Source organism: Amblyraja radiata, chromosome 6 (genome assembly GCF_010909765.2).
Source record: "Amblyraja radiata isolate CabotCenter1 chromosome 6, sAmbRad1.1.pri, whole genome shotgun sequence".
Classification (NCBI taxonomy): domain Eukaryota; kingdom Metazoa; phylum Chordata; class Chondrichthyes; order Rajiformes; family Rajidae; genus Amblyraja; species Amblyraja radiata.
In genome coordinates this window covers 94,904,355-94,929,997 of record NC_045961.1, presented here as the reverse complement: position 1 = coordinate 94,929,997, position 25,643 = coordinate 94,904,355, and the positions used below count along the sequence as shown (strand labels likewise).

General features: G+C 44.6%; 1 protein-coding gene across 1 annotated transcript in view; it reads right to left on the bottom strand.

The window, feature by feature from the left end:
- Positions 1-25,643, bottom strand: part of gabra5 (gamma-aminobutyric acid type A receptor subunit alpha5) — a 95,138-nt gene that overhangs the window by 14,817 nt on the left and 54,678 nt on the right. Inside the window, exons 7-8 of the mRNA XM_033023258.1 lie at positions 14,775-14,918; positions 3,531-3,683 (exon numbers count right to left, since the gene is read on the bottom strand). Of these exons, the coding sequence (XP_032879149.1) occupies positions 3,531-3,683; positions 14,775-14,918 (297 nt within the window). The remainder of the gene's footprint in view (positions 1-3,530; positions 3,684-14,774; positions 14,919-25,643) is intronic.

The following is a 25,643-nucleotide window of genomic DNA, read 5'->3' as shown; positions in this document are numbered from 1 at the left end:
TCAATGTATTTAACATCAGGGGCTAATAGACAATAGGTGCAGGAGTAGGCCATACGGCCCTTCGAGCCAGCACCACCATTCAATGTGATCATGGCTGATCATCCACAATCAGTACCCCGTTCCTGCCTACTCCCCATATCTCCTGACTCCGCTATCTTTAAGAGCCCTCTCTAGCTCTCTCTTGAAAGTTTCCAGAGAACCGGCCTCCACCGCCCTCTGAGGCAGAGAATTCCACAGACTCACAACTCTCTGTGTGAAAAAGTGTTTCCTCATCTCCGTTCTAAATGGCTTACCCCTTATTCTTAAACTGTGGACCCTGGTTCTGGACTCCCCCAACACCGGGAACATGTTTGATGATCTGATGATCTTTATCTCCCATCCTTTCAGTCACAATGCACAGGGAGGCAAATAGCAAATGGCAACAGGCCATAAGACATAGAATCAGAATTAGGGCATTCGGCCCATCAAGACTGCTCCACCATTCAATCATGGCTGATCTATTTTCTCTCTCAATCCCATTCTCCTGCCCTCTCACCATACCCTTTAACACCCTTACTAATCAAGAACCTGTCTATCCGTGCTTTATAAAATACCCGATCACTTGGCCTCCACAGCTGTCTGTGGCAATGAATTCCATAGATTCACCACCCTCTGACTAGAGAAATTCCTCCTCATCTCCATTCCAAAGGTACGTCCTTTTATTCCGAGCCTGTGGCCTACAGTAGTCCTTTCATTATTCTACAGATTTCAATAAGATCCTCCTTCATACAATGAAGCTGCTGGCTGCCTTCCATCTAATTAAATGAGCCATGGACTATTGCTCTGTACTACATTATTTAAAAATCTGCCATTTCAAGAATAATGAATGAAAAAGTTCTGAACAAGCTTTGGAATTTAATTAAAATTAGACTATTTCTATTTATTAATTTCATGTAAACATCTTTGGAATTAACACAAACCTTTTTAAAAGCCTCATTCTACAACGCAAGTTATAATTAATGATAAAACAGCATCTTAATAGCTGTTTAAGCAAAGAATTGGTAATGTAACACTTAAATCTTCTAATTACCACATACACTGCTGCACCTTGAAATAGTTTGGTGCTAAGCATTAAATAAAAAGTTCAATTGTTTTTCTGTTTAGATTTTTTCCTTTATTACGTGGGATTTTAGGCTGTTGCATTTCCTGTTCATTTTAGTTCTGTTTGCTGTTATGCAAGATTCGGCCGGTTAAATATGTCCATCACCAAGGTGCAGTAGAGTTGCTGCCCTACAGGACCAGAGACCCGGGTTCGAACCTGACCTAAGGGTGCTGTCTGTACGGAGTTTGTACGTTCTGCCCGTGACCTGCATGGGTTTTCTCTGGGAGCTCTGATTCCCTCCCACACTCTAAAGAAGTACTGGTTTGTAGGCTAATTGACTTGGTATAATTGTAAATTGTCCCTGGTGTGTGTAGATTAGTGTTAATGTGCGGGAATCGTGTTCGGCGCAGACTCGCTGGGCCGAAGGGCCCGTTTTCGCGCTGTAACTCTAAACTAAACTGAATGTGAAATTTGAAGCAGTAAAACAACACTTTCTCCTGAAACTCTTTAGAAAGCCACCATTAACCTTTGACGGATGATCTGCCAGAGAAGTAATAAGGAAAAAATGGAAAAGAAAGCCAAATCTAACGGAACTGAAACAGTCCAGCAGTTAATTTTGTTTGATGACTGCTAAAGCCTGTGTGGTGCTGCTTTATATACTGTAACCAGAATGGTGCATTATACACTGCAAGGGGAACAGTGTTCTGTGCCTTTCCATACAAGCATCTACAAAAATAACATTGTTCAAGAAGGAATTCTGCAGATGCTGGAGAATCGAAGGTAGACAAAATTGCTGGAGAAACTCAGTGGGTGCGGTAACATCTATGGAGCGAAGGAAAGAGGCAATGTTTTGGACCGAAACCCTTTGTCTGTCTACAAAGAAGTGGCGTTGAGTCAGGCTACTCCTAATCCACTGTGTCACACCTATGCTAAGTGATATCTTCAAGTGACACCGCTCTGTATTTTCAGTTGAGAGGAGAAGTCTCAACCCAAAGAAGGGTCTCGACCCGAAAAGGGTCACTCATTCCTTCTCTCCAGAGAATGACCTGACCCGCCTGAGAAAGTGAGCGAAAGTGCGAGTCATGCCTGACCCGCTGAGTTACTCCAGCATTTTGCGTTTATCTCCTGAAACAGGACAATTATCCCAGCTCATCTATTCCGACAAGGATGCCCATGTTCCATTTGTCCATGGTCGACACATTTCCCTCAAAACATATCCTATCCAAATATCCTTAAAACGTTGTTACTGTACTTGGCTCGACCATATCCGTTGCAATTATTGTCCCTTAGAGACCAATATAGCCCTGACGTTAACCTGTAATGTGATTTTATACATTCTGTCTACAGAACTAGTGCAGGTACACCATCGATTTTCCGACACCTCCTTTAATCCGGACAAAATTATGAGAGCATTTTGTATGTTGCAAGCTCTTTCTGGATGTGTGCCTCCGTGTGGACAGAGTTAATTGTTCACTCTTTTGTTAATTGTTAATTCTTTATTTAAGTTTCTGGCAGTCCACGGTGCTTTAGAAATAGAGAGGCATAATTAGTGGGTCAGAGGTGAAGGTTCAATTATTATTACGTGACCTCTGTTGGTCGGGCAAAATGGATAATCCGGCAAGGTTCTGGAACCAAGAGCACCGGAAAATCGATGGTGTACCTGTAATTGCTTTGCCTGAACAGGCAATGCCACTTTATTACATTGAAACCTAGAAACATAGAAAATAGGTGCAGGAGGAGGCCATTTGGCCCTTCGAGCCAGCACTGCCATTCATTGTGATCATGGCTGATCGTCCCCAATCAGTAACCCGTTCCTGCCTTCTCCCCATATCCCTTGATCCCACTAGCCCCTAGAGCTCTATCTAACTCTCTCTTAAATCCATCCAGTGATTTGGCCTCCACTGCCCTCTGTGGCAGGGAATTCCATAAATTCACAACTCTCTGGGAGAAAAAGTTTTTTCTCACCTCAGTCTTAATTGACCTCCCCTTTATTCTAAGACTGTGGCCCCTGGTTCTGGACTCACCCAACAATGGGAACATTTTTCCTGCATCTAGCTTGTCCAGTCCATTTATAATTTTATATGTTTCTATAAGATCGCCCCCTCATCCTTCTAAACTCCAGTGAATTGTGGGGTTAGGAGGAAGTGGTGGATCAGCCATGATTGAATGGCGGAGTAGACTTGACGGGCCGAATGGCCTAATTCTGCTCCTATCACTTATGAACTTATTGGTTCAATGCCTGCTCCACTCCATCGCTAACTGCGTATAGAACGAGCAGTCAAAGGGAAAAGATGGATAGAGCAAAGTTAACCTCCCTGAAAACCTGGAAAAAAATAGAAACCTTGTACTCCACAAAAATAAAGTGTAGACAGTTGCAAAATACCGCGTAAAAAAAACATTCACGTTCACGCGTTTAACCCAGGCGTGTCCAAAATGTATTTATACTTACCAAACACTGTTCTGGCAGGGACAGATTCTCTGTTCAACCAAAATGACATCTGGGATAAGATAACAGTCATGATGCAGGGGAGATAGGTTTGGATGACAAAATAACCTATTTTTCTCTTCAAATGGAAATGTGCTGTCATCACTACATAATCACCTGTAAAAGACAAAAAAGAGCAAGGAAGAAATCAGCAGTGAAGTGGGAACATTACAAAGGGTTTTATAATTTGTTAAAACACGTTGAGCAGAAAGTGACAACTTTCATCATCTGCATCATGTACAAAATAATGGTTTAGTTCCTGACTCCAATGTGACTATCAAAGTTGGTTTAATCAGCAGCTGTAGTATAGATTAGATTAGATTAGTGAATAAACTCACTTGAACTTGAACTTGATTCCTTTATCGAAATTATGTTGCCTGCAGTCATACACAGAACCAATAATAACAAAACATACAATAAACACAAATTAAACATCCACCACAGTGAGTTCACCAAGCACATCCTCACTGTGATGGAGGCAAAGTCTTAGTCTCCGTCTCTTCCCTCTTTGTTCTCCCTCTGCGCTGAGGCGATCGATCCAGGCCGGAGATGCCGCCCTCCAGTCCAGCGGAACTCCGTGGTGATGTCGCCGCCGCCGCCGAAAGCCGGAACGCCGTCTCCGCTCCGAGACGGCCCACCACAGCATCAGTATAAGTACCCATCTTACCAGACTAGCTTACAAAGTACCTCTTATGTCACGGTGTCATAGGTTATGGGGAGGAGACAGGAGAATGGAGTTAGGAGGGAGAGATAGATCAGCCATGATTGAATGGCAGCGTGGACATGATGGGCCAAATGGCCTAATTCTGCTCCTATCACTTAAGTGCACCTCATATTTTGTTTGGGCAGCTAATGGTACAATTACAACCTAATGGTATGAATATTGGTTTCTCTAATTTCAAGAAACCCTTGCATTCCCTCTCTCTAGTCATCCGTCCCGAATTATCCTGCTAGTTTCATTGTTCCTATCCCTTCGTTATCACCTTTTCCACAACCAACAATGGACCATTGTGGGCTCCACCATTCCAGGGTCATCAGTGCCGGCTCTGATTTGTTCCATACCTTTTCATACCTCTGGTTTCCCTTTCCCCTGACTCTCGGTGTGCAGAAGGCTCCCGATCGAAAACGTCACCTATTCCTTTTCTCCAGAGATGCTGCCAGACCAGCTGAGTTACTCCAGCAATTTGTGTCTGTCTTATTACAAAGTAAAGCAACTGAGTGTTTCCCCTCTCTCCTGTCCCCTTCCGCCTCTATCCCCCCCTTCTGGCTCGACATTTCACTCCTCTTCTTTCTTTTTCTGACACACTTGTGTTTCCTTTTCATCTTTAGCCTTTGCCACTTACTCCACTCATCTACCAAAATAATCCCACCTCACCTGTAGTTCACAGGTCCTAGGAGCAGAAGTAGGCCATTCAGCCCATTGAATCTACTCCACCTTCAACCATGGCTTATCTATCTTTCCCTCTCAACCCCATTCTCCTGCCTTTCCCCCTTAACCCTAGGCACCCTTAACAATCAAATATCTGCCAATCTTTGCCTTTAAAATACTCAATGACTTGGCCTCCACAGCCGTCCGTGGCATTGAATTCCACAGATTCGTCACCCTCTGACAAAATAAATTCCTCCTCATCTCCTTCTAAAGGTATGTCCTTTTATTCTGAGGGTATCAGCATTCACCTATTTGTATCCACCTATCACTTGCCAAGCTTTGTCCCACTCTCACCTATCTCTTCCAGATTTCTCCCTCCACACTGATCAATCTGCAGAAGGGTCCCGACCCGAAATGTCACCTGCCCATTCCCTGTACAGATGTTGCCTGGCCCGCTGAGTTCCTCCAGCAGTTTTTGTCAAGCTTCCAGTTTCTTGAGTCTTCGGGAGAAGTGGTGCTCACCTCGTAGATGACCTGCTTTGAAATGGCATCACTGGGCCAGATGTTTCACCTCAGTGTCATTTTATTTCTGCTCTTTCCGCATGTACGATTAGTATGGATGTCAGGGGTTATGGGGAGAAGGCAGGAAAACAGGGTTAAGAGGGAAAGATATACCAGCTATGATTGAATGGCGGAGTAGACTGCATTGGCCGAATGGCCTAATTCTGCTCCTATCACTTATGAACTTCTGAACGAATACGATGACATCATTTTTGTTTAGCCACTTGCCACCTGTTCCTCAACGCCATCTTTAAAAGGTCCCCATGAAAAGTTGCAACAAATTTCCTGCCCAGCTTCTCATTCCATTCTTAAAGGGCCTGTCCCACGAGCATGCGACTCCATGCGGCAAGCGCGACCTAAAGGGCCTGTCCCACGAGCATGCGACTCCATGCGACAAGCGCGACCTAACGTGGTCGCTTGAGCTGTACGGCCTCGCGGGGCTGGTCCCACTTCGATCGGCGGAGCCGTATGGAGTCGTGCGGAGCTGGTCCTGACATCGCGCGAGGCTCCGAATAGCTGACCGTTCAAAAATTCTGCGCGGCAACGGCCTGCCGGCCCGCAGCCGCCTCGACGCCGTACGCACCGCCTCGACGCCATACGTCACGCGCGAACTTCCCGCGGACTTCGCTCGAACTTCATGTCACTCACTCGACCTCCGCGCGGCCCCCGCTTCTGGTTTTGTCGCGCTTGCCGCATGCAGCCGCATGCTCGTGGGACCGGCCCTTAAGGGTTTACAGATAAAGTACGGCAGATAATTAGAAGGTTGGAAAGGCTCCATAGGATTGTGGAGAGAAAATAATGAATTTTTGAAAACCGAGAACCATTAAAAGTATAACAAGCTTTAAGAATCTCTAAGTATTTAAGCTTTAAGTATAACAAGCTTTAAAAGGGGATAAGGAAGGAGAGAATAAGATCTGTTAAATGATTGGGCAGGAATTAAATGATCAAAGGGACATTGAACTTGGTGACAGAGGGTGATAAAGACGTTAGTGAAATAAAAACAGTTGGGTCTGCTGGAAGTGATAATAGAACAAGAGTGTTAAAATATCAGCATGAGAGCGGTAGAGAAAGATAAAAGCACTACAAGCCATGGAAATGTGAAATACAAAGGCTGGAATGACTCAGTTGCTGCAGTGTTGCAAATAAGCTCCTTATGCAAAAATACTGTTGAATTATTAATGAAAACCCCCCCAAAAATGCTCCGTTGGAAACCGGGTGAAAAAAAACATAAAACGCTGAAAATAATTAGCAGGCCAGGCGACACCTGCAGAGGCAAAAACTATGTTAATGGTTCAGTTAAGTGATGAACTCCAAAGACATTTCGACAGGTACATGAACAGGATAGGTTTGGAGGGATATGGGCCAAACGTGGCAAGTGGGACTAGTTTCGATGAGGCGTCTTGGTCAGCATGAGCAAGTTGGGCCGAGGGGCCTGTTTCCGTGCTGTGTGACTCTAACACAGCGCGTACAGCGCCAGAGACCTGGGTTCGATTCTGACTACGGGTGCTTGCTGCACAGAGTTAGTACATTCTCCCTGTGACCTGCATCGGTTTTCTCCGAGACCTTCAGTTTCTTCCCACACTCCAAAGACATAGAGGGTTTTAGGTTATAGAAACATAGAAATTAGGTGCAGGAGTAGGCCATTCGGCCCTTCGAGCCTGAACCGCCATTCAATATGATCATGGCTGATCATCCAACTCAGTATCCCGTACCTGCCTTCTCTCCATACCCTCTGATCCCCTTAGCCACAAGGGCCACATCTAACTCCCTCTTAAATATAGCCAATGAACTGGCCTCGACTACCCTCTGTGGCAGAGAGTTCCAGAGATTCACCACTCTCTGTGTGAAAAAAGTTCTTCTCATCTCGGTTTTAAAGGATTTCCCCCTTATCCTTAAGCTGTGACCCCTTGTCCTGGACTTCCCCAACATCGGGAGCAATCTTCCTGCATCTAGCCTGTCCAACCCCTTAAGAATTTTATAAGTTTCTATAAGATCCCCTCTCAATCTCCTAAATTCTAGAGAGTATAAACCAAGTCTATCCAGTCTTTCTTCATAAGACAGTCCTGACATCCCAGGAATCAGTCTGGTGAACCTTCTCTGCACTCCCTCTATGGCAATAATGTCCTTCCTCAGATTTGGAGACCAAAACTGTACGCAATACTCCAGGTGTGGTCTCACCAAGACCCTGTACAACTGCAGTAGAACCTCCCTGCTCCTATACTCAAATCCTTTTGCTATGAAAGCTAACATACCATTCGCTTTCTTCACTGCCTGCTGCACCTGCGTGCCTACTTTCAATGACTGGTGTACCATGACACCCAGGTCTCGCTGCATCTCCCCTTTTCCTAGTCGGCCACCATTTAGATAATAGGTTAATTGACTTGGTTAATTGATTAGGTGAATACATATAAACTGTCCCTTGTGTTTGTACGATAGTGTTAATGAGCGGGGATCATTGGTCAGAGCGGACTCTGTGGGGCCTATTTCCTTGCTGTATCTCTAAATTAGTTTCAGTTTCAGTTTAGTTTATTGTTATGTGTACCGAGGTACAGTGAAAAGCCTTTGTTGCGTGCTAACCAGTCGGCAGAAATACAATACATGATTGCAATCGATCCATTTCCAGTGAAAAGATACAAGATAAGGTAAGAATGGTCTCGATCCAGTCTGAAGAAGGGTCTCGACCCGAAACGTTGCCTATTTCCTTCGCTCCATAGGTGCTGCCTCACCAGCTGAGTTTCTCCAGCATTTTTGTCTACCCAAGATAAGGGAATAACGTTTAGTGCAAGGTAAAGCCAGCAACGTCCGATCTAGGATAGCCCAAGGGTCATCAAAGAAGTAGATAGTAGTTCAGCTCTGCTCTCTGGTTGTTGTAGGATGATTCGGTTGCCAATTAACAGCTGTGAAGAAAATGTCCCCGAATCTAGAGGTGTGCGTTTTCACACTTCTATACCTTTTGTCTGATGGGAGAGAGGAGAAGAGGGAATGGCCAGTGTGCGACTTGTCCTTGATTATGCTGCTAACAGCATAGCCAAACTCTAACAACAAACCACTAAGTGTCTCACTTTTTTTTAGCGATGACTGATTTCTTTCTTGCAAATATAAATGTAATATGTTTAGCTTTGGTTCCTGAGTGTCCGCCGAGCTCACATTCAGTAAAGAGCCGATGAACCACGCAAATCGGCATTGAGGGCTGACGCTCTCGTCTGTTGGAAATCCGAGTACTCGTCCCCATTAATCCCCTCCTGCAATCTGTGACCGAGCACTGTCTGATAAATCTCTGTACAGATCCGCCTCTCCACATCAGAAAGGGCAGATCATTTTGCCATTATCAACGTGCATATTTTTGTTTAGTGTATATATATATATTTATATTGAATCAGCAGATCGAAAAGGAACGTAGATACAGATATTAAAAAACCCACTTTAAAACCGGGAGTTTCAATTCAACATAGAATTGGACATTGGGACAATTCTGAAGAGGCCACAAGTCAGGATGTGCCAAACACGACAGATGACTTGGCCACGCAGTTTTGGGACGGCTTACCCACGTTCTTTTTGAAGTCGTTGACTCGATGAAAAGAAAACCGAATCGCGAAGAATGAATTTAGAACAACTCGGTGTCACTGTTTGCTTCTTGTTGTTAAAAGTCAACGGAGAGTTCCCGTTAGTGGCGGACAACAACGCGGCCATGGTTGTCAGTTGGTAAGTTCCTTGGCTGATTCTGACTTTACAGCGGGTCCCCTCCTAATGGCTCATGTTGGCATTTTGCCACACCATGCTGGAACTGTGTGAGCGTTCGTGCCCTGAATACTGCTGAGAGTATAGATGCACTGTGGCACAGTGGTAGAGTTGCTGCCTTTCAGCGCCAGACACCCGGATTCGATACTGACCCACAGGTGCTTGTCTGTACGTTCTCCCCATGGCCTGCGTTGGTTTCCTGCAGGTGCTCCGGTTTCCTCCCACACTCCAAAGGCGTACAGGTCTGTAGATAAATTGGCTTCGGTACAATTGTAAATTGTCCCTAGTGTGTGTAGGATGGTGTCAGTGTGCGGGGATCGCTGGTCGGCGCGGACTCGGTGGGCCACAGGGCATGTTTCCGCACTGTATCTCTAAACTGAACTAAGCAAGGTCCTTTACGCTTGCGGGCTCTTCAGAGAGCAAGGGACAGAATTGTAGAATGTGCAAATGAAAGTCAGAAGGCTCAATGTAAAAGGTCTCAAAATATAACCTCTGTACAAACCTTGTATCAATGAAAATCAAATGCTGAAAACCTTCATAAAACACCCGCAAAAATGTTTCAAAGAAACAATGTCAATGCTATCCGTGGAAATGAACCTCGGGAAGATATATAGAAACATAGAAAAATAGGTGCAGGAGTAGGCCATTCGACCCTTCGAGCCAGCACCGCCATTCAATATGATCACGGCTGATCATCTAAAATCAGTACCCTGTTTCTGCTCTTTCCCCATATCCCTTGATTCATTTAGCCCTAAGAGCTAAGCTAAATCTAACTCTCTCTTGAAAACATCTAGTGAACATTCAAGCAATTTTCAATGACAGGGCTGTACTGTCCGTCCCACTTTCAATGTAAAAATAATATATATTTTTTTCCTTTTACTATTGCCAAGAATTGCGAATAATTTAAATCAATCAAACGTCAGCACGGTTTTTCCACGTTCTTAGCTGGCATTATTTTTCTGAAGGTAAAAGATTAACAGGATTTACAGAATGTAAATACATTGTTGTCTAATCTGCTTTGCGTATGAGGGAAGAGAATGATTCTCGTTTCACCCATACATTCAGAAGATCATGGCAGAATTTTGAGACAGGTTAAATGAATCGTCCACGTTTGCTCATAGATACAAGTCATCGCTCAGAATTCTTAAGCCACCTATTGCCCTTTTAAAAAAAAAAACGTGGCTCTGTGTAGAAATGTCCTTATAATTCAGGAATTCCATTGACCGTTCCAGTGTAGCAAGGAACTGCAGATGCTGATTCACACTCCAAGATAGACACAACATGCTGGGGTCACTCAGTGGGTCAGGCAGCATCTCTGGAGAGAAGGAACGGGTGTCGTTTCAGGTCAACACCCTTCTTCAGACTGGGAGACAGGGGAGAGGGAGACACAGAGATACGGAAGGGTAAGATGTGAAAACGAGAGATCAAAGAGGACGAAAGGCTCGAGGAAAATGTATCATTGTTAGCGGAGGGGAAGGTGATCAGGAGGACAGGCAGACTGGCCAGAGAACTGGGATGGGGGATGGGGAGACTGAAGAAGGGCCTCGACCCCGACCCGAAACATCACCCATTCCTTCTATCCAGAGGTGCTGCCTGTCTCGCTGAGTTACTCCAGCATTTAGTGTCTCTCTTCGAGAGAGAGGTAAAGCAGGGGTTGTTACAGTGTGCGTACATCAACGTTGAGCCGTGGGATTCCTTCTAATGCTCACTGCATTGATCTTGAACATGTTAAATCCGCTGGGATTTGCTGTGTTAATCCTCTGCTCTGATCCCTTGCTTGAATGTTGCAAGAAAGCGGGAGTTTTTTTTCTCACCCATTAATAACGTGCCACGACTTAAAAAACAATGTTTCAGGGATGCAAATGGAAACGTACACGCGGTAAACATTGGTAAACGCAGCGGGAACTGCAACAAACTGGGCTCAGAGACCATTGAGCGCTGCAAGCTCACAAATAGCGCTTTAAAACCAGGATCTGAAATGGGTCAGCTGTCTACGTGCTTTATCCCAACACTAATACCGAATCCTGCAACGGCTAAAACCAATCTATATAAAAATACGAGCAAAATGTATATATTTTCCTGACCAACACGTGAAATTAAATTCAGAACATTGTGGTTAGATAGTGCACCATAATTATCATAAAATCAGAAGACATAGGAACAGAATGAGGCCATTCGGCCCATCGAGACTGCTCTGCCAGTCGATCGTGACTGATCTATTTTCCCCTCTCAACCCTATTTCCCTGCCTAATTGTTGTTAATAACTTCAAGTGTTCAAGTGAGTTTATTGTCATGCGTTTTATGCACGCTTTGATAGGGACAACACTGATGTGCCTTCCCGAGCCCCCATTCGCTGTGATGGTATTTCAGTCTCAGTCACAGAGGCCGACGTCAGGAAATCCTTCAGAGGGGTAAACCCCCGAAAAGCGCCTGGACCTGATGGTGTACCCGGTCGTGTTCTAAAAACCTGTGCGGACCAAATGGCTGGAGTTTTTACGGACATTTTCAACTTTTCACTACTGAGGTCTGAGGATCCCACCTGCTTCAAAAGGGCATCAATTATACCAGTGCCCAAGAAGAGTAAGGTGACGTGCCTCAATGACTACCGACCTGTGGCACTAACGCGGGTGATGATGACATGTAACATGTAAGTCTATATGCAGACCATCTATTATGATACTCAACCTTATTGCAGTTTTGAAGCCTTTTTTCCCCACTTTCTGCTTTGAGAGAGGAGTTTATTTTGCTCCCCCTCCACCCTCCCTCCTCCCTCCTCGCAGATTAGCAGTTTTTTTCTGACTGCAGTCACATTGCAAATTCAACCCAGTGGAGTGTTTAAAATGAAGGCACCTCTTTATCTGCAGCGACTGTGGCTGGAATGTGTAGGAAGGAACTGCAGATGCTGGTTTTACACCGAAGATAGACACAAAATGCTGGAGTAACTCGGCGGGACAGGTACCATCTCTGGAGAGAAGGAATGGATGACGTTTCGGGTCGAGACCCTTCTTCGGACCCTTAGTGAGGGGTGTCAAGAGTTATGGGGAGAAGGCAGGCGAATAGAAACATAGAAAATAGGTGCAAGAGTAGGCTATTCGGCCCTTCGAGCCTGCACCGCCATTCAATATAATCATGGCTGATCATCCAACTTAGTATCCTGTACCTGCCTTCTCTCCATACCCCCTGATACCTTTAGCCACAAGGGCCACATCTAACTCCCTCTTAAATATAGCCAATGAACTGGCCTCAACTACCTTCTGTGGCAGAGAATTCCAGAGATTCACCACTCTCTGTGTGAAAAATGTTTTTCTCATCTCGGTCCTAAAGGATTTCCCCCCTTATCCTGAAACTGTGACCCCTTGTTCTGGACTTCCCCAACATCGGGAACAATCTTCCTGCATCTAGCCTGTCCAACCCCTTAAGAATTTTGTAAGTTTCTATAAGATCCCCCCTCAGTCTTCTAAATTCTTTTTCTAAATGGGGTTGAGAGGGAAAGATAGATTGAACGGCGGGGTAGACTTGATGGGCCGAATGCTCGACCCGAAACGCCACCCATTCCTTCTCTCCAGAGATGCTGCCTGTCCCACGGAGTAGCTACTCCAGCATTTTGTGTCCATCTGCAGCGACTGGATGTGATGGGTGTCCTGCAAAATTGCTTTAGGTAACACCGCCAGGGAATGACATCAAACATAATCCCTGCTCCACGTGGGGGTTGGGTTGTGGACATGTGATACTGGTCTAGGGGAGGGGAGTTCCCGAGATTGGCATCCTTTCATAGAACTGAGCTCTCAATAATCCATCAGATACAACCAGCTGATCAAGCTTTGCTTTCTGACCCGCTGAGTTACTCCAGCTATCTTCGGTTTAAACCAACATCTCCAATTATTTCCTACAAAAGCAAGATTTATTCCCTGCAGCAATCCTTATTCCTTTTATTATTATTTTTTTTTAAAATAAGCAATAAGCATAAGGAATATTTTTTTTCGTAAAAGAAAGACTCAAATGCTGCAGTAACTCAGCAGGTTAAGCAGCATCTCTGGAGAACATGGTCTGAAGAAGGGTTTCGGCCCGAAACGTCGCCTATTTCCTTCGCTCCATAGATGCTGCTGCACCCGCTGAGTTTCCCCAGCAATTTTGTGTATCTCTGGAGAACATGACAGGGTGATATATCAGGTCAGGACCCTTTAGAAAGGAGATGAGGAGGAATTTATTTAGACAGAGGGTGGTGAATCTGTGGAAATCATTGCCACAGAAGGCTGCGGTGGCCACGTTAGTGGATCTTTTTAAGGCGGAGATTGACAGATTCTTGATTAGTGCGGGTGCCAGGGGATTATGGGGAGAAGGCAGGCACGGGTTATTGATTGGGGATGATCAGCCATGATCACAATGAATGGCGGTGCTGGCTCGAAGGGCCGAATTGCCTTCTCCTGCACCTATTTTCTACATTTCTATGTTTCTAATGGGGTTGAGCGGGAAAGATAGATCAGCCATGATTGAATGGCGGAGTAGACTTGACGGGCCGAATGGCCTAATTCTGTTCCTAGAATTTATGAATTCATGAACTTCTTCAGACTCAAGCTACTGTTATTATTTTGGTAACCTGCCTTAATCCTATGTGGTTGTAGCATTTTATACAAGATTCTGTGTTAAATGCATTAAATGTCCTGATGCTCAGCACTTTTATGCACTTAACACAAAATAATGCAACAAATGTCGTAAAACCTAATCTGTTTATATAATATGAAGGAAGGAACCGCAGATGCTAGTTTACACCAAATCATTTTAGATAATAGATGGTTTGATCCTCAGAGCAGTCAGTCTCTACAGTCATAAAGTCATGTAGTGATACAACATGCAACAGGCCCTTCAGCCCAACACTAGTCTCGGTGCCCGCTCTTGGCCCGTATCCCTCCAAACCTGTCCTATCCATGTACCTGTCTAACTGTTTCTTAAATGCAGGGACAGTCCCAGCCTCAACTACCTCCTCTGGCAGCTTGTTCCAAAACCCCACCACCCTTTGTGTGTAAAAGGTCCCCATCAGATTCCTAATAAGTCTTTTCACCTTAAACCTATGTCCTCTGGTCCTCGATCTGCCTACTCTGGGCAAGAGACTCTGTGCATCTACCCAATCTATTCCTCCCATGATTGTATACACCTCTATAAGTTCACCCCTCCTAGTCTACAAGGAATAAAGTCCCAGCCTACTCAACCTCTCACTACAGCTCAGACCCTCTAGTCCTAGCAACATCCTTGTAAATCTTCGCTGTACTCTTTCCAGCTTGACAACATCTGTCCTATGACACGGCGCCCAGAACTGAACACAGTACTCTAACTGCGGCCTCACCAACTTCTTACACAACTATGCGTTGACCTCCCAACTTCTCCATATATTCTATACTCTACTTGCATAGTTCCAGCAACCTGCATTCTCTGCATAAACTGGGGGTAGGATAAGAGAATTATGTTAGGAATGATGGTAGCACGCTGAAATATCGATGCTCTCTCGAATCAATGAGCAAATACACGTGGAAAGCATAACAGACCTGTGCTTGATCTGATCAGTTCATCTCCCACTGTGTGTCCCAACAAGTCGTATTGATTCAGGCGAGAGCCGTCTTCAGCCACAACCACAGATTTGTACGTCTCGTTAGTCCATTCATAAACGACCTCAGAGTTCGGATACGCATCTATTGGGAAAACGACATTGAAGTTAGACAATGAACCACTAGTTGATTGAATTGGAGATTCTTGCAACTGCAGATGCTCGCATCTTGAGTAAAACACAAAGTGCTGGAGGAACTCCGCAGGTCAGGCAGCTGCTGATCAGTGGAGGAAGGAACTGCAGATGCTGGTTTACACCGAAGATAGTCACAAAATGCTGGAGTAACTCAGCGGGTCAGGCAGCATCTCTGGATAGAAGGAATGTTTGACGTTTCGGGTTGAGACACTTCTTCAGAATGCATGGTCTCATCCCGAAACGTCACCCATTCTTTCTCTCCAGAGATGCTCCCTGTCCCACTGAGTTACTCCAGCATTGTGTGTCTATCTTTGCTGACCTCCAGCACTTTGTATTGTACCACCAGTTGATTAAATTACTGGCAACAACATTCTTGCTTTCTATTCACATCTACAACGGGGTGGCAACAGTTGCAACATATATTGGGAATAAATTGAGTCATTTGCAACATGTCTTTGACATTTCAACAGAGATGAATGCATGCATGTATGGATATGGTTTTCCCTTTCCTATCTGGTGCTAATTTCAAATTGGCACCATTAGTATGAGAATCTGTGACATTAACAACTCTTGAAACCGCTGAGCAGCGAATCGGACTGCACATGCATCAAACCAGGAAGTAAAAAGCAGAGACAATGATTCATTATTTTATAGAAAAAACAAAGATTGGTTTAGGGTTAAGGTAAAAGCAAGTAGGGCTAAGATAAGAGCAAAAGTGCCATAAATTTAAAATATAATTTATATATAATCTATATATATTTATATATAATCAAAATTATATATACAGACTAACAATGTTGTTTCACAGCAAGGAGAATGATAATTCAGTTTTAAAACATTGTTTTTGTCAGGACCAAACAATATTCTCCAGCAATTATGACTGTAAAGCATAAAGGCGAAGTTCCACTTCATTCAACAAAACTATGCCATCAGCAATTATAGTTCCTGGTGTATGTGTAAACGGCTGAAATGTTGCAAACTGTATGCCGACTGTCTTTGCGAACACTCAAATTATGCACGCTGCGGAGAGGCAGATAATCCCTTACAACGTCCCTGGATTTCCTTGTTTAATTACCAGCGAGCAGACAATAGCAGTCGCTGTCATTTTTTGTGGTGCAACAAAGGCGAACAGTGATAGCTTTGCCGTCACGTCAGGCCTGAAATCGGTGCATTGTCATTTCACTGGTCTTGTCTCCAAGTGTTAAATACGGCATGAGGCGAGCGTCATAAGTGAATCCAGCTACCATTTGGATTGCATTTATGTGATCCATATCCAATGTACTTGCCAAGACCTGGATAAGGTGACTATTGCATTTTCCTGCCTTTTGCAGAATATTTCAGATATTAATTCTACTGCACATACTGAGGATGATGTTTCATGATGAATTCACGCACTTGGGGCTTTATCTTTCAAGCACACAATTAAAGTGGGAAATCCAAGAATTAATATTCTTTGCTGAAGGTGCACACAGCTATAATTGTTGGATGGCATCCCTTGCCCTTTTCTTATCAATTCTTCAGGACGTTAATACACACCGTGTACTTTCCACAACAATTATTTCCCTGAATTCTTGAAGAAACAAGATTATATATTCATATCTGCAGGCTTGTGAATACAGTTGAGGTGCTAAAGTACTAAAGTACTTCTTAATGAAATCTCTTAGTCACACTCCCACTTGATTTCATAGATAAATACAAACGTATATTTGCACAATACCAGGGTTTCAGTATATTTGTGTTCAAAAGGGAACTGCAGATGCTCAAATATCGAAGGTACACAAAATTGCTGGGGAAACTCAGCGGGTGCAGCAGCATCTATGGAGCGAAGGAAATAGGCGACGTTTCGGGCCGAAACCCTTCTTCAGACTGATGGGGGGTGGGGGGGGGGGGGGAAAGAAAGAAGGGAAAGGGGAGGAGGAGGAGGAAACCCTGCGTCCTTATGGCATTAACATTGAATTCTCCCAATTTGGCTAGCCCTTGCTGTCTCCTCCCCTTCCTTAACCCTCTAGCTGTCTCCTCCCACCCTCCCATCCGCCCGCCCTCGGGCTCCTCCTCCTCCTCCCCTTTTCCTTCTTTCTTTCCCCCCCCCCCCCCCCCCCCCCCATCAGTCTGAAGAAGGGTTTCGGCCCGAAACGTCGCCTATTTCCTTCGGACGGCGTCGGGCGGTGACGTCATCACGCAACGGTACGCCGGGCGGTGACGTCATGGCGCAACGCCACACGCTAGGCGTACGCCGTCAAGATGCTGCGTAAGACATCAAGACGCTGCGTACGCTCGTCAAGGCGCTGCGTACGCCCTCAATACGTCTGCGGGCCGACAGGCCATTGGCGCACGGAATTTTTGGACAGTGCAGGATTTTTGGAGCCCTGTGCGATGTCGGGACCAGATCCACACAACTCCATACGCCTCCGCGGTTCGAATTGGGACCGGCCCCGCACGGCCATTCGCCTCAAGCGACCACGTTTGGTCGCGCTAGACGCATGCAATCGCATACTGGTGGGACAGGACCTTTACCCCAGCATTTTTGTGAATGTCCATGGAGATCGAACCTTGGTTTCGTCAGTTTCCAGTCTCAAGGATGACACAGGGGTATATGGTGGGTATATGGAACAAGCTGCCAGAGGAAGTAGGTGAGGGAGTTACTATAAAAATATTTGAAAGACATTTGGACAGGTACATGGATTGGGAAGGTTTAGAGGGATATGGGACTCAAGCTGACTAACAGGACTAGCGTAGATGGGGTATCTTGGTCGGCATGGAAGAGTTGGCCAAAGGCCCTGTTTCCATGTTGGATTACTTTATTACTTCTGAAAATGTTGCACTCTCAACCCATTACATATAAAGTTATTGAATGTAACTGGGACATTATTCTGTGAAACGTGATTTTTATTATGAATGAATGCCGGAAAGGAAAGTTAAATTGTGAGTACAAAAAAAATAAAAACTGATTGGCAATCCGTTTCCTTATTTGTGGTTGTTATGTACGATCAGCCATGGACGATCAGCCATGATCACAATGAATGGCGGTGCTGGCTTGAAGGGCCGAATGGCCTCCTCCTGCACCTATCTTCTATGTTTATATGTTTCTATGTTTCTATGTAGGCGCCTATATACAGAAGGATTCCATCTATCCAATATTCCTGTTTTTAAAAGCGACTCATTCAGATTAGTAACTGTACAAACCATTTCTACTAATTTACTATACTCAATAATATTATCTCAGTGCTGAATAGGAATGTCTCCTGTAAATCCAACCATGATTATCGCTTGAGAAGGAAGATTGAGCTGAACTTTGCAAGTCAATGTTGGTGGTTTTGAATGGAAATCCTGGTAACATCAGTTGAAGGATGATCCTGTGTCCTCCCACATCCAAAAGACGTGCAAGTTTGTAGGTCAATTGGCTTCTGTAAATTACCCATCTAGTGTTGGATGCGAAATTGGGATAACATGGAACTAGTGTGCGGGTGATCGATGGTTGGCATGGATTCGGTGGGCCGAAGGGCCTGTATCTCGAAACTAAACTAAATTGTATAACAGAGAACATGGAATTTGACAATAATCTGCTGGATCTTATATGTAAATCTGTGGTCCAACAGATTTATATTTGAATATTATATTATAGTCTCAACCCGAAACGTCACCTATTCCTTTTCTCCAGAGATGCTGTCTGATCTGCTGAGTTACTCCAGCTTTTTGTGTTTATCTTAGATTTATATTTGACCTGTTTGAACTAAACAGTGTTAGAACACTATGTAGCAAAATAATGGGTTTGGAAGTTGTTAGAGTATAAGTAAGTTTTCAACATTTTTTTTACCATCAGCCACTTTACTGCCTATATTTCCGCCTCTCTGGGGAACCACTCCAGTAATATTTCTTCTGCCTGAATCAGTTATAAAGCAGTTATAAGGCAATTGTTTGTGCATTACTGTGAAAATGTGGTGCATAAAAGTATTTACTTCTAGAAATGAATGAGATGGAACTTGTTTATGTGTAATCCAGCTGAGAATTCATACAAGTATTTAATATAGCCAGCCGCCAGTTGTTCGAAGAGCAACTCAACGAGGATGTTTGAATTAAAAAGGATCCTTTGTTTGGTATTCAAAAGGGAACTGCAGATGCTGGAATATCGAAGGTACACAAAATTGCTGGGGAAACTCAGCGGGTGCAGCAGCATCTATGGAGCGAAGGAAATAGGCGACGTTTCGGGCCGTCTGAAGAAGGGTTTCGGCCCGAAACGTCGCCTATTTCCTTCGCTCCATAGATGCTGCTGCACCCGCTGAGTTTCCCCAGCAATTTTGTGTACCTTCCTTTGTTTGGTAGCTAGGTCGTGCGATATGGGACAGAGTTATTCAGAGCACTTTTAACCCCAACCAGGACAGGGCGCTATTTTAGAAAGGAGGTGAGGAGGAACTTCTTTAGTCAGAGGGTAGATAATCTGTGGAACTCATTGCCACAGAGGGCTGTGGAGGCCAAGTCAGTGGATATTTATAAGGCAGAGATAGACAAATTCTTGATTAGAACGGGTGTCAAGTTCTGGTCAAGGAGAAGTTATGGGGTGAAGGCAGGAAAATGGGATTAGGAGGCAGAGATAAGTCATGATTGAATGGCAGAGAAGACTCGATGGGCCGAATGGCCTATTTCTACTCCTATAACTTGTGGACTTGTGACAGTGGTAGGTGTTTTGCAGGACGGAACTGCAGATGCTGGTTTACACCAAAGACAGACACAACATGCTGGAGTAATTTAGCGAGACAGGCAGCATCTCTGGAGAGAAGGAATGGGTGACGTTTCAGTTCTTCAGACTAAGAGAGTCTTTTACAATAAAGTCACACTGCTGCAGAAGGGAACATTGGGCCTTGGTGTTCATTCCAAGTAACAATATAGTTGGAACTCTGTCTGTGTGAGCATCATTTGCCAATAGGACCTTTGAAATTCCACATGGGGTACAATGTTGGTATCCGCATTGATAAAGGCATATATTTGCAACAGAGAGATTGCAAAACAACAATTTCACTCCAAACATTCGTAAGATTATGACAGAGTTTCGAGACAGATTCATAAATCATCCATATTTGCTCAGAGACACAAAGTAATCGCTCAGAATTGTGTCGCCTATACTTTCAGCCTTTAAACAATCAGTTAAAAATAAAAACATGGCTTGTGTAGAAATGTCCTTATAATTCGGAATCAGATTGGTCGTTCCTGTGTAGGAGGGAACTGTAGATGCTCGTTTACACTGAAGATAGACACAAAATGCTGGAGTAACTCTGCGGGACAGGTAGCATCTCTGGATAGAAGGAATGGGTGACGTTTTGGGTCAAGACCCTTCTTTAGACTGCGAGTCAGTGGAGAGGAAGACAACTTATCAGATCGTATTAGTGGGTTTGTCAAATGAGGGGAAATTGAATGTCCTCTAATCTCTGGGATTTAGGAAGTTGAGAGGTGATTTCATGAAACAGAGAATTCATAATGGGTTGAACAGAGGAGAGGCAGGGAGGGTGTTTCCTTTGTCTGAGAAGCCTGGAACTGAAGATCATGATCTTAAAATAAGAGAAATGTATTTCATTCAAGCGATAATAAACCCTTGAATTCTGTATCCCGGAGAGTTGTAGAGGGGTGTTTGCTTTCAACACTGGGATCAATGGCTTTCTAGATATCGGAGGGATCAAGGGATATGGAAATAGTGCAGGGAAATGGTGGAAGATAATGTTTGATTTTGGTGAATGGCAAAGGGTTCAAATGATACCCTTGCTCCTATTCCTTACGTTTGCAATTGAAACAACTCTTGGTCTCTTGACCGAGACACAAGCAATGGAGTGTTATTAGAGAATGTTTGTGGATCTTGCAGGCATTTCGAAGGATGAGGGGGGGGACCTCATTGAAACTTACCGAATAGTGAAAGGCCTGTACAGAGTGGATGTGGAGAGGATGTTTCCACTTGTGGGAGAGTCTAGGACCAGAGGTTATAGCCTCAGAATTAAAGGACGTTCCTTTAGGAAATAGATGAGGAGGAATTTCTTTAGTCAGAAGGTGGTGAATCTACGGAATTCTTTGCCACAGAAGGCTGTGGAGGCCGTCAATGGATATTTTTAAAGGCAGAGATAGATAGATTCTTGTGTAAGAAGGAACTGCAGATGTTGGTTTAAACCCAAGATTGGCACAAAATGATGGGAGTAACTCAGCGGGACAGGCAGCATCTCTGGAGAGAAGGAATGGGTGATGTTTCGGGTCGAGACCCTTCTTGATTAGTATGGTGTCAGGGGTTATGGGGAGAAGGCAGGAGAATGGGGTTAGGAAGGAGAGGTAGATCAGCCTTGATTGAATGGCGGAGAAGACCTGATGGGCTGAATGGCCTAATTCTGCTCCTATCACATGAATTAATGACCTGTTCCCTACATAAGTGGTGCCTGCGAAGGGAAGAGGGAAACCTAATACACAGAAGCTTCAACTTTCCAATATTACAGAGCAATCCTCTATAGTATACCAAGAGAGTGTCTTACACAGACTTTCTTTCAATCTGGCTGCCAACAAGTATCAAATAAGTTATTAAAACTTTCATTCAACCCAGGAAACAAAAGCTTAATTTGCCAAATCTTAAATAGATTACTGAAGCAATATACCATAACAAATGCTCTGCACCGATTTTCAAGGTTTAACTGCAGATTTCTTTACTGATATACTCGCCGTACAATAAAGTTCCTACCATTAATCTTCCACTGTAGCCAGTACTACGCATCAAGATCGTAGACTGCACAGGAAGGCAATTCTGATAAAGATAGACCTGATATTGAAGGGAAAACTCCATTAAGTTCACCATGGAGTGGGCTGCAGTGCGGCACATCGGGTAGTGCTGCTGCCGCAGAGCATGACTAACCCAGGTTTGATCCTGACGTCAGATGCTGTCCATTTGGAGTTTGTACATTGTCAGTGACCTCTTGAATGCCTCTCGTGATCCCAAAACTGGCAGGTTGGGATGTTAATTGTCTACTGTTAATTCCACCTGTTATGTATAGATGGCAGTAGAATGGGGAGCGGTAGCAGTTAAAGGGCAAAGGCCAGGATAGGTTGCAGGGAGATAAGTGGGGAGAGGGATTAATGGCTGTCCTCTGCTAAACTGGGACAGACTCAATGGGCTGAATGGCATTCTTGCAGGTTTAGGTTTCTTATAGTTATGTGTACCGAGGTATAGTGAAGCATTTGTTGTGCATGCTATCCATTCAAATCACATCTTTCACGCAGAGGCATCGAGTCATAGAGTGATACAGCGTGGAAACAGGCCCTTCGGCCCAACTTACTCACACTAGCCAACATGTCCTAGCTACACTAGTCCCGCCTGCCTGCGTTTGGCCCATATCCCTCCAAACCTGCCCTATCCTTTCTCCTGTCTAACTGATTCTTAAATGTTGGGATAGTCCCAGCCTCAACTACCTCCTCTGGCAGCTTGTTCCATACATCCACCACCTCAGATTTCTATTAAATCTCTTCCCCTTCACCTTAAACCTATGTCCTCTGGTCCTTGATTCACCCACTTTGGGCAAGAGACTTTGTGCTTTGTGATTAGTACAGGTGTCAGGGGTTATGGGGAGAAGGCAGGAGAGTGGGGTTAGAACAGCCATGATTGAATGGCAGAATAGACTTGATGGGCCAAATGGCCTAATTCTACTCCTATTCCATACGACCTTATGATCTACCCAATCTTTTCCTCTCGTGATTTCATACACTTCTATGCTCTAATGGTATTAGTACATAATACTATATCATTCATGTATAGCATTATCATACTACACATCAATACAATCTGGCCAAACAGGTGGAACAAAGGGAAAGAAGCAGTGTAAAATATAGTTCTCAGAATTGTATAAAACATTTCAATTCCAGGAAATTCTGAATATCTCAGAGAGAGTTCAAGTTTAGCCTAACCTCATGGCTTTGATGTCTCAATTTCTTGTTCCTCCTCGATGACATTTCTGCTTTGTAATCATTCGCAGGCATGGGCAATTTCTTTCAGCATCTTGAGTCAAATTCTGCTCCATTGCAACAGGGCATCATAACACATGTTCTTACAATGTAATTACTGCCAATCCTTGAAATGCCTGGCAGGTTTTATGGGCTGCCTCCTGCAGTTTTGATCAAACCATTATCCAGAGCTGTACATCTGCAAAGTGGAAATAACCAGCCTCTCGCCTACAGTATTTAATTGGCTGGCTTTACAGAGAGTAATGGCTCACATTGATAATGTGAGCGGGTATTACACCATATAAATGAATGAAGAAAACTCGCATTTATGATCTTCACCTCACCTCAATGCACTTCAGAGTCAATTAAATAATTTGCATGTGTAGTCACTGATGGAAAATAGACCACAAGGGAGCCAATTTGCACGCTGCAAGGCCCCGCAAATGATGGAAGACCAATTACTACTGGTTCGGTATCGTTGCCGGAAAATGTCTGGAGTTCCTCGTGTAATTGGATTGTGGCTGATGACTTTGAATTTTCTGTAGAAAACGTCCTAAAGTAGCAATCAGCTCTTTGTCATCATTTGTAAATTGGATCAGGAACTGCAACCTGACTCTTTTGCCTTCTATTTACCACTGAAAGTACGAAAATCACTAGATTCCCCTTTCCTCTCAATGGAGGGCATTGGCTAATGAGTCGTAGAGTAATACAGCATTGAATCAGGTCACTTCGGCCCGACAACCAACCTGGTGGCTCAGCACTTCAACTCCCCCTCCCATTCCGTATCCGACCTCTCTGTCCTGGGTCTCCTCCACGGCCAGAGTGAACAACACTGGAAATTGGAGGAACAGCACCTCATATTCCGCTTGGGGAGTCTGCATCCTGGTGGCATGAACATTGAATTTTCACAATTCTGTCTCCTCCCCTTCCTACCTCTCCCTCAGCCCTCGGGCTCCTCCTCCAGCTTTTTCCTTTCCTTCTCCCCGCCTCCCCCCACCCCCTATCAGTCTGAAGAAGGGTTTTGGCCCGAAACGTTGCCTATCTCCTTCGCTCCATAGATGCTGCTGCACCCGCTGAGTTTCTTCAGCATTTTTGTGTACCTTCTCTATGCTAAGCAAGTTGGCACCTGGGCTGCACCATTTGTTGCATTTGGCCCATATGTCTCTAAAGCTCTCCTATCCATATATCCGGCCAAATCTCTTTTGTAAATCATAATTTTATAGCTTCCTCTGGCAGCTTGTTCCAGATACATACTTACTGCACTGAAAAAGCACCTCAGAGCCTCTGAAATCTCTCTCCTCTCACCTAAGGTCTACGCTCTTAATTTTAAAATCTTCTGCTTTGGGTAAAAGACTTGTGAGGTTGACGAGAATGATCCCAGGAATGATTGGAGTACCGTATCATGAGCATCTGACAGCACTGGGCAGAAGGATGAGGGGGCGTCCGCATTGAAACTTAGCGAACAGTGAAAGGCCTGGATAGAATGGACGTGGAGAGGGTGTTTCCACTAGTGGGAGAGTCTGGGAACGGAGGCCATAGTGTCAGAATAAAAGGATTTACCATTACAAAGGAGATGAGGAGGAATTTATTTAGTCAGAGGGTGGTGAATCTGTGGAATTCGTTGCCACCAGAAGGCTGTGGAGGCCAAGTCAATGGATATTTTAAAGACGCAGATAGATAGATTCTTGATTAGTACGGGTGTCAGGGGGTATGGCCAGAAGGCAGGCGAATGAGGTTGAGAGAGAAAGATCGATCAGCCATGATTGAATGGTGGAGTTTATTCAATGGGCCGAATGGCCTAATTCTGCTCCTACAACTAATGAACATTTGAACTGTTGAAGTGCGGGGCAAAGCTTTAATAGAAACCTGAGGGACAACTTTGTTTACACAGAGGGTGGTACGTATGTGGAATGAGCTGCCGGAGCAGATGGTTGAGGCAGGTACTATCACACCTTGAAGAAACATTGGAACAGGGACACGGACAGAACAGGTTTAGAGGGATATGTGCCAAATGCAGGTAGGTGGGACTACTGTAGATGGGGCATGTTGGTCGGCATGGGCAAGTTGGGCCGAAGAGCCTGGTTCCATGCTGTACAAGTCTATGACTATGAATCTTCTCTCTCGGGACCGCTTGTCCTTGCCCCTTGTCTCCCCCGCCTGTGACTAAAGAGGGGCCGAGAGGAAAGCAAACATTGGTATAAATTAGAGTTCTAGAGAGAGAATATTTATGAAGGCAGGCGCGCCTTCGACGATGTTATTTCCTCCCCTATCATTACCAGATCACACCACTGATATTGCATCCCTCTACCATCTCAGTAATTCTGCCCATTTCCTTTCCTCCACATTGCCCCTCTCCCAGAACAGCCACACTACCACTGTCCTTAGTCCATAGCTTACACTTCAATTCTCCACTCACTTCTCTGACTCTCGTACCCAGTTCTATGCTTGTACATCATCACCACCCATCTCACATGTGCCGTAGGTGCCCCTCCTGTAACTTCCTTCCAAAGGTTAAACACTAATCTCTTGAAGGAACGGGTTTGTTCTTTATGTTGCTGACGACACGAATAATAGAGCTGGAAGCTAGAAGGATTTTCTCATTTAAAGTGCTTATGGCAGTAAAAATGTGGCAGGCGAAGGGGACTAAGAAATGGAGGTGATCGGCCAGATAGTTAGTGCAGGATGATGCACACGGCACCCAGTAATTTGTCAGGAGGTG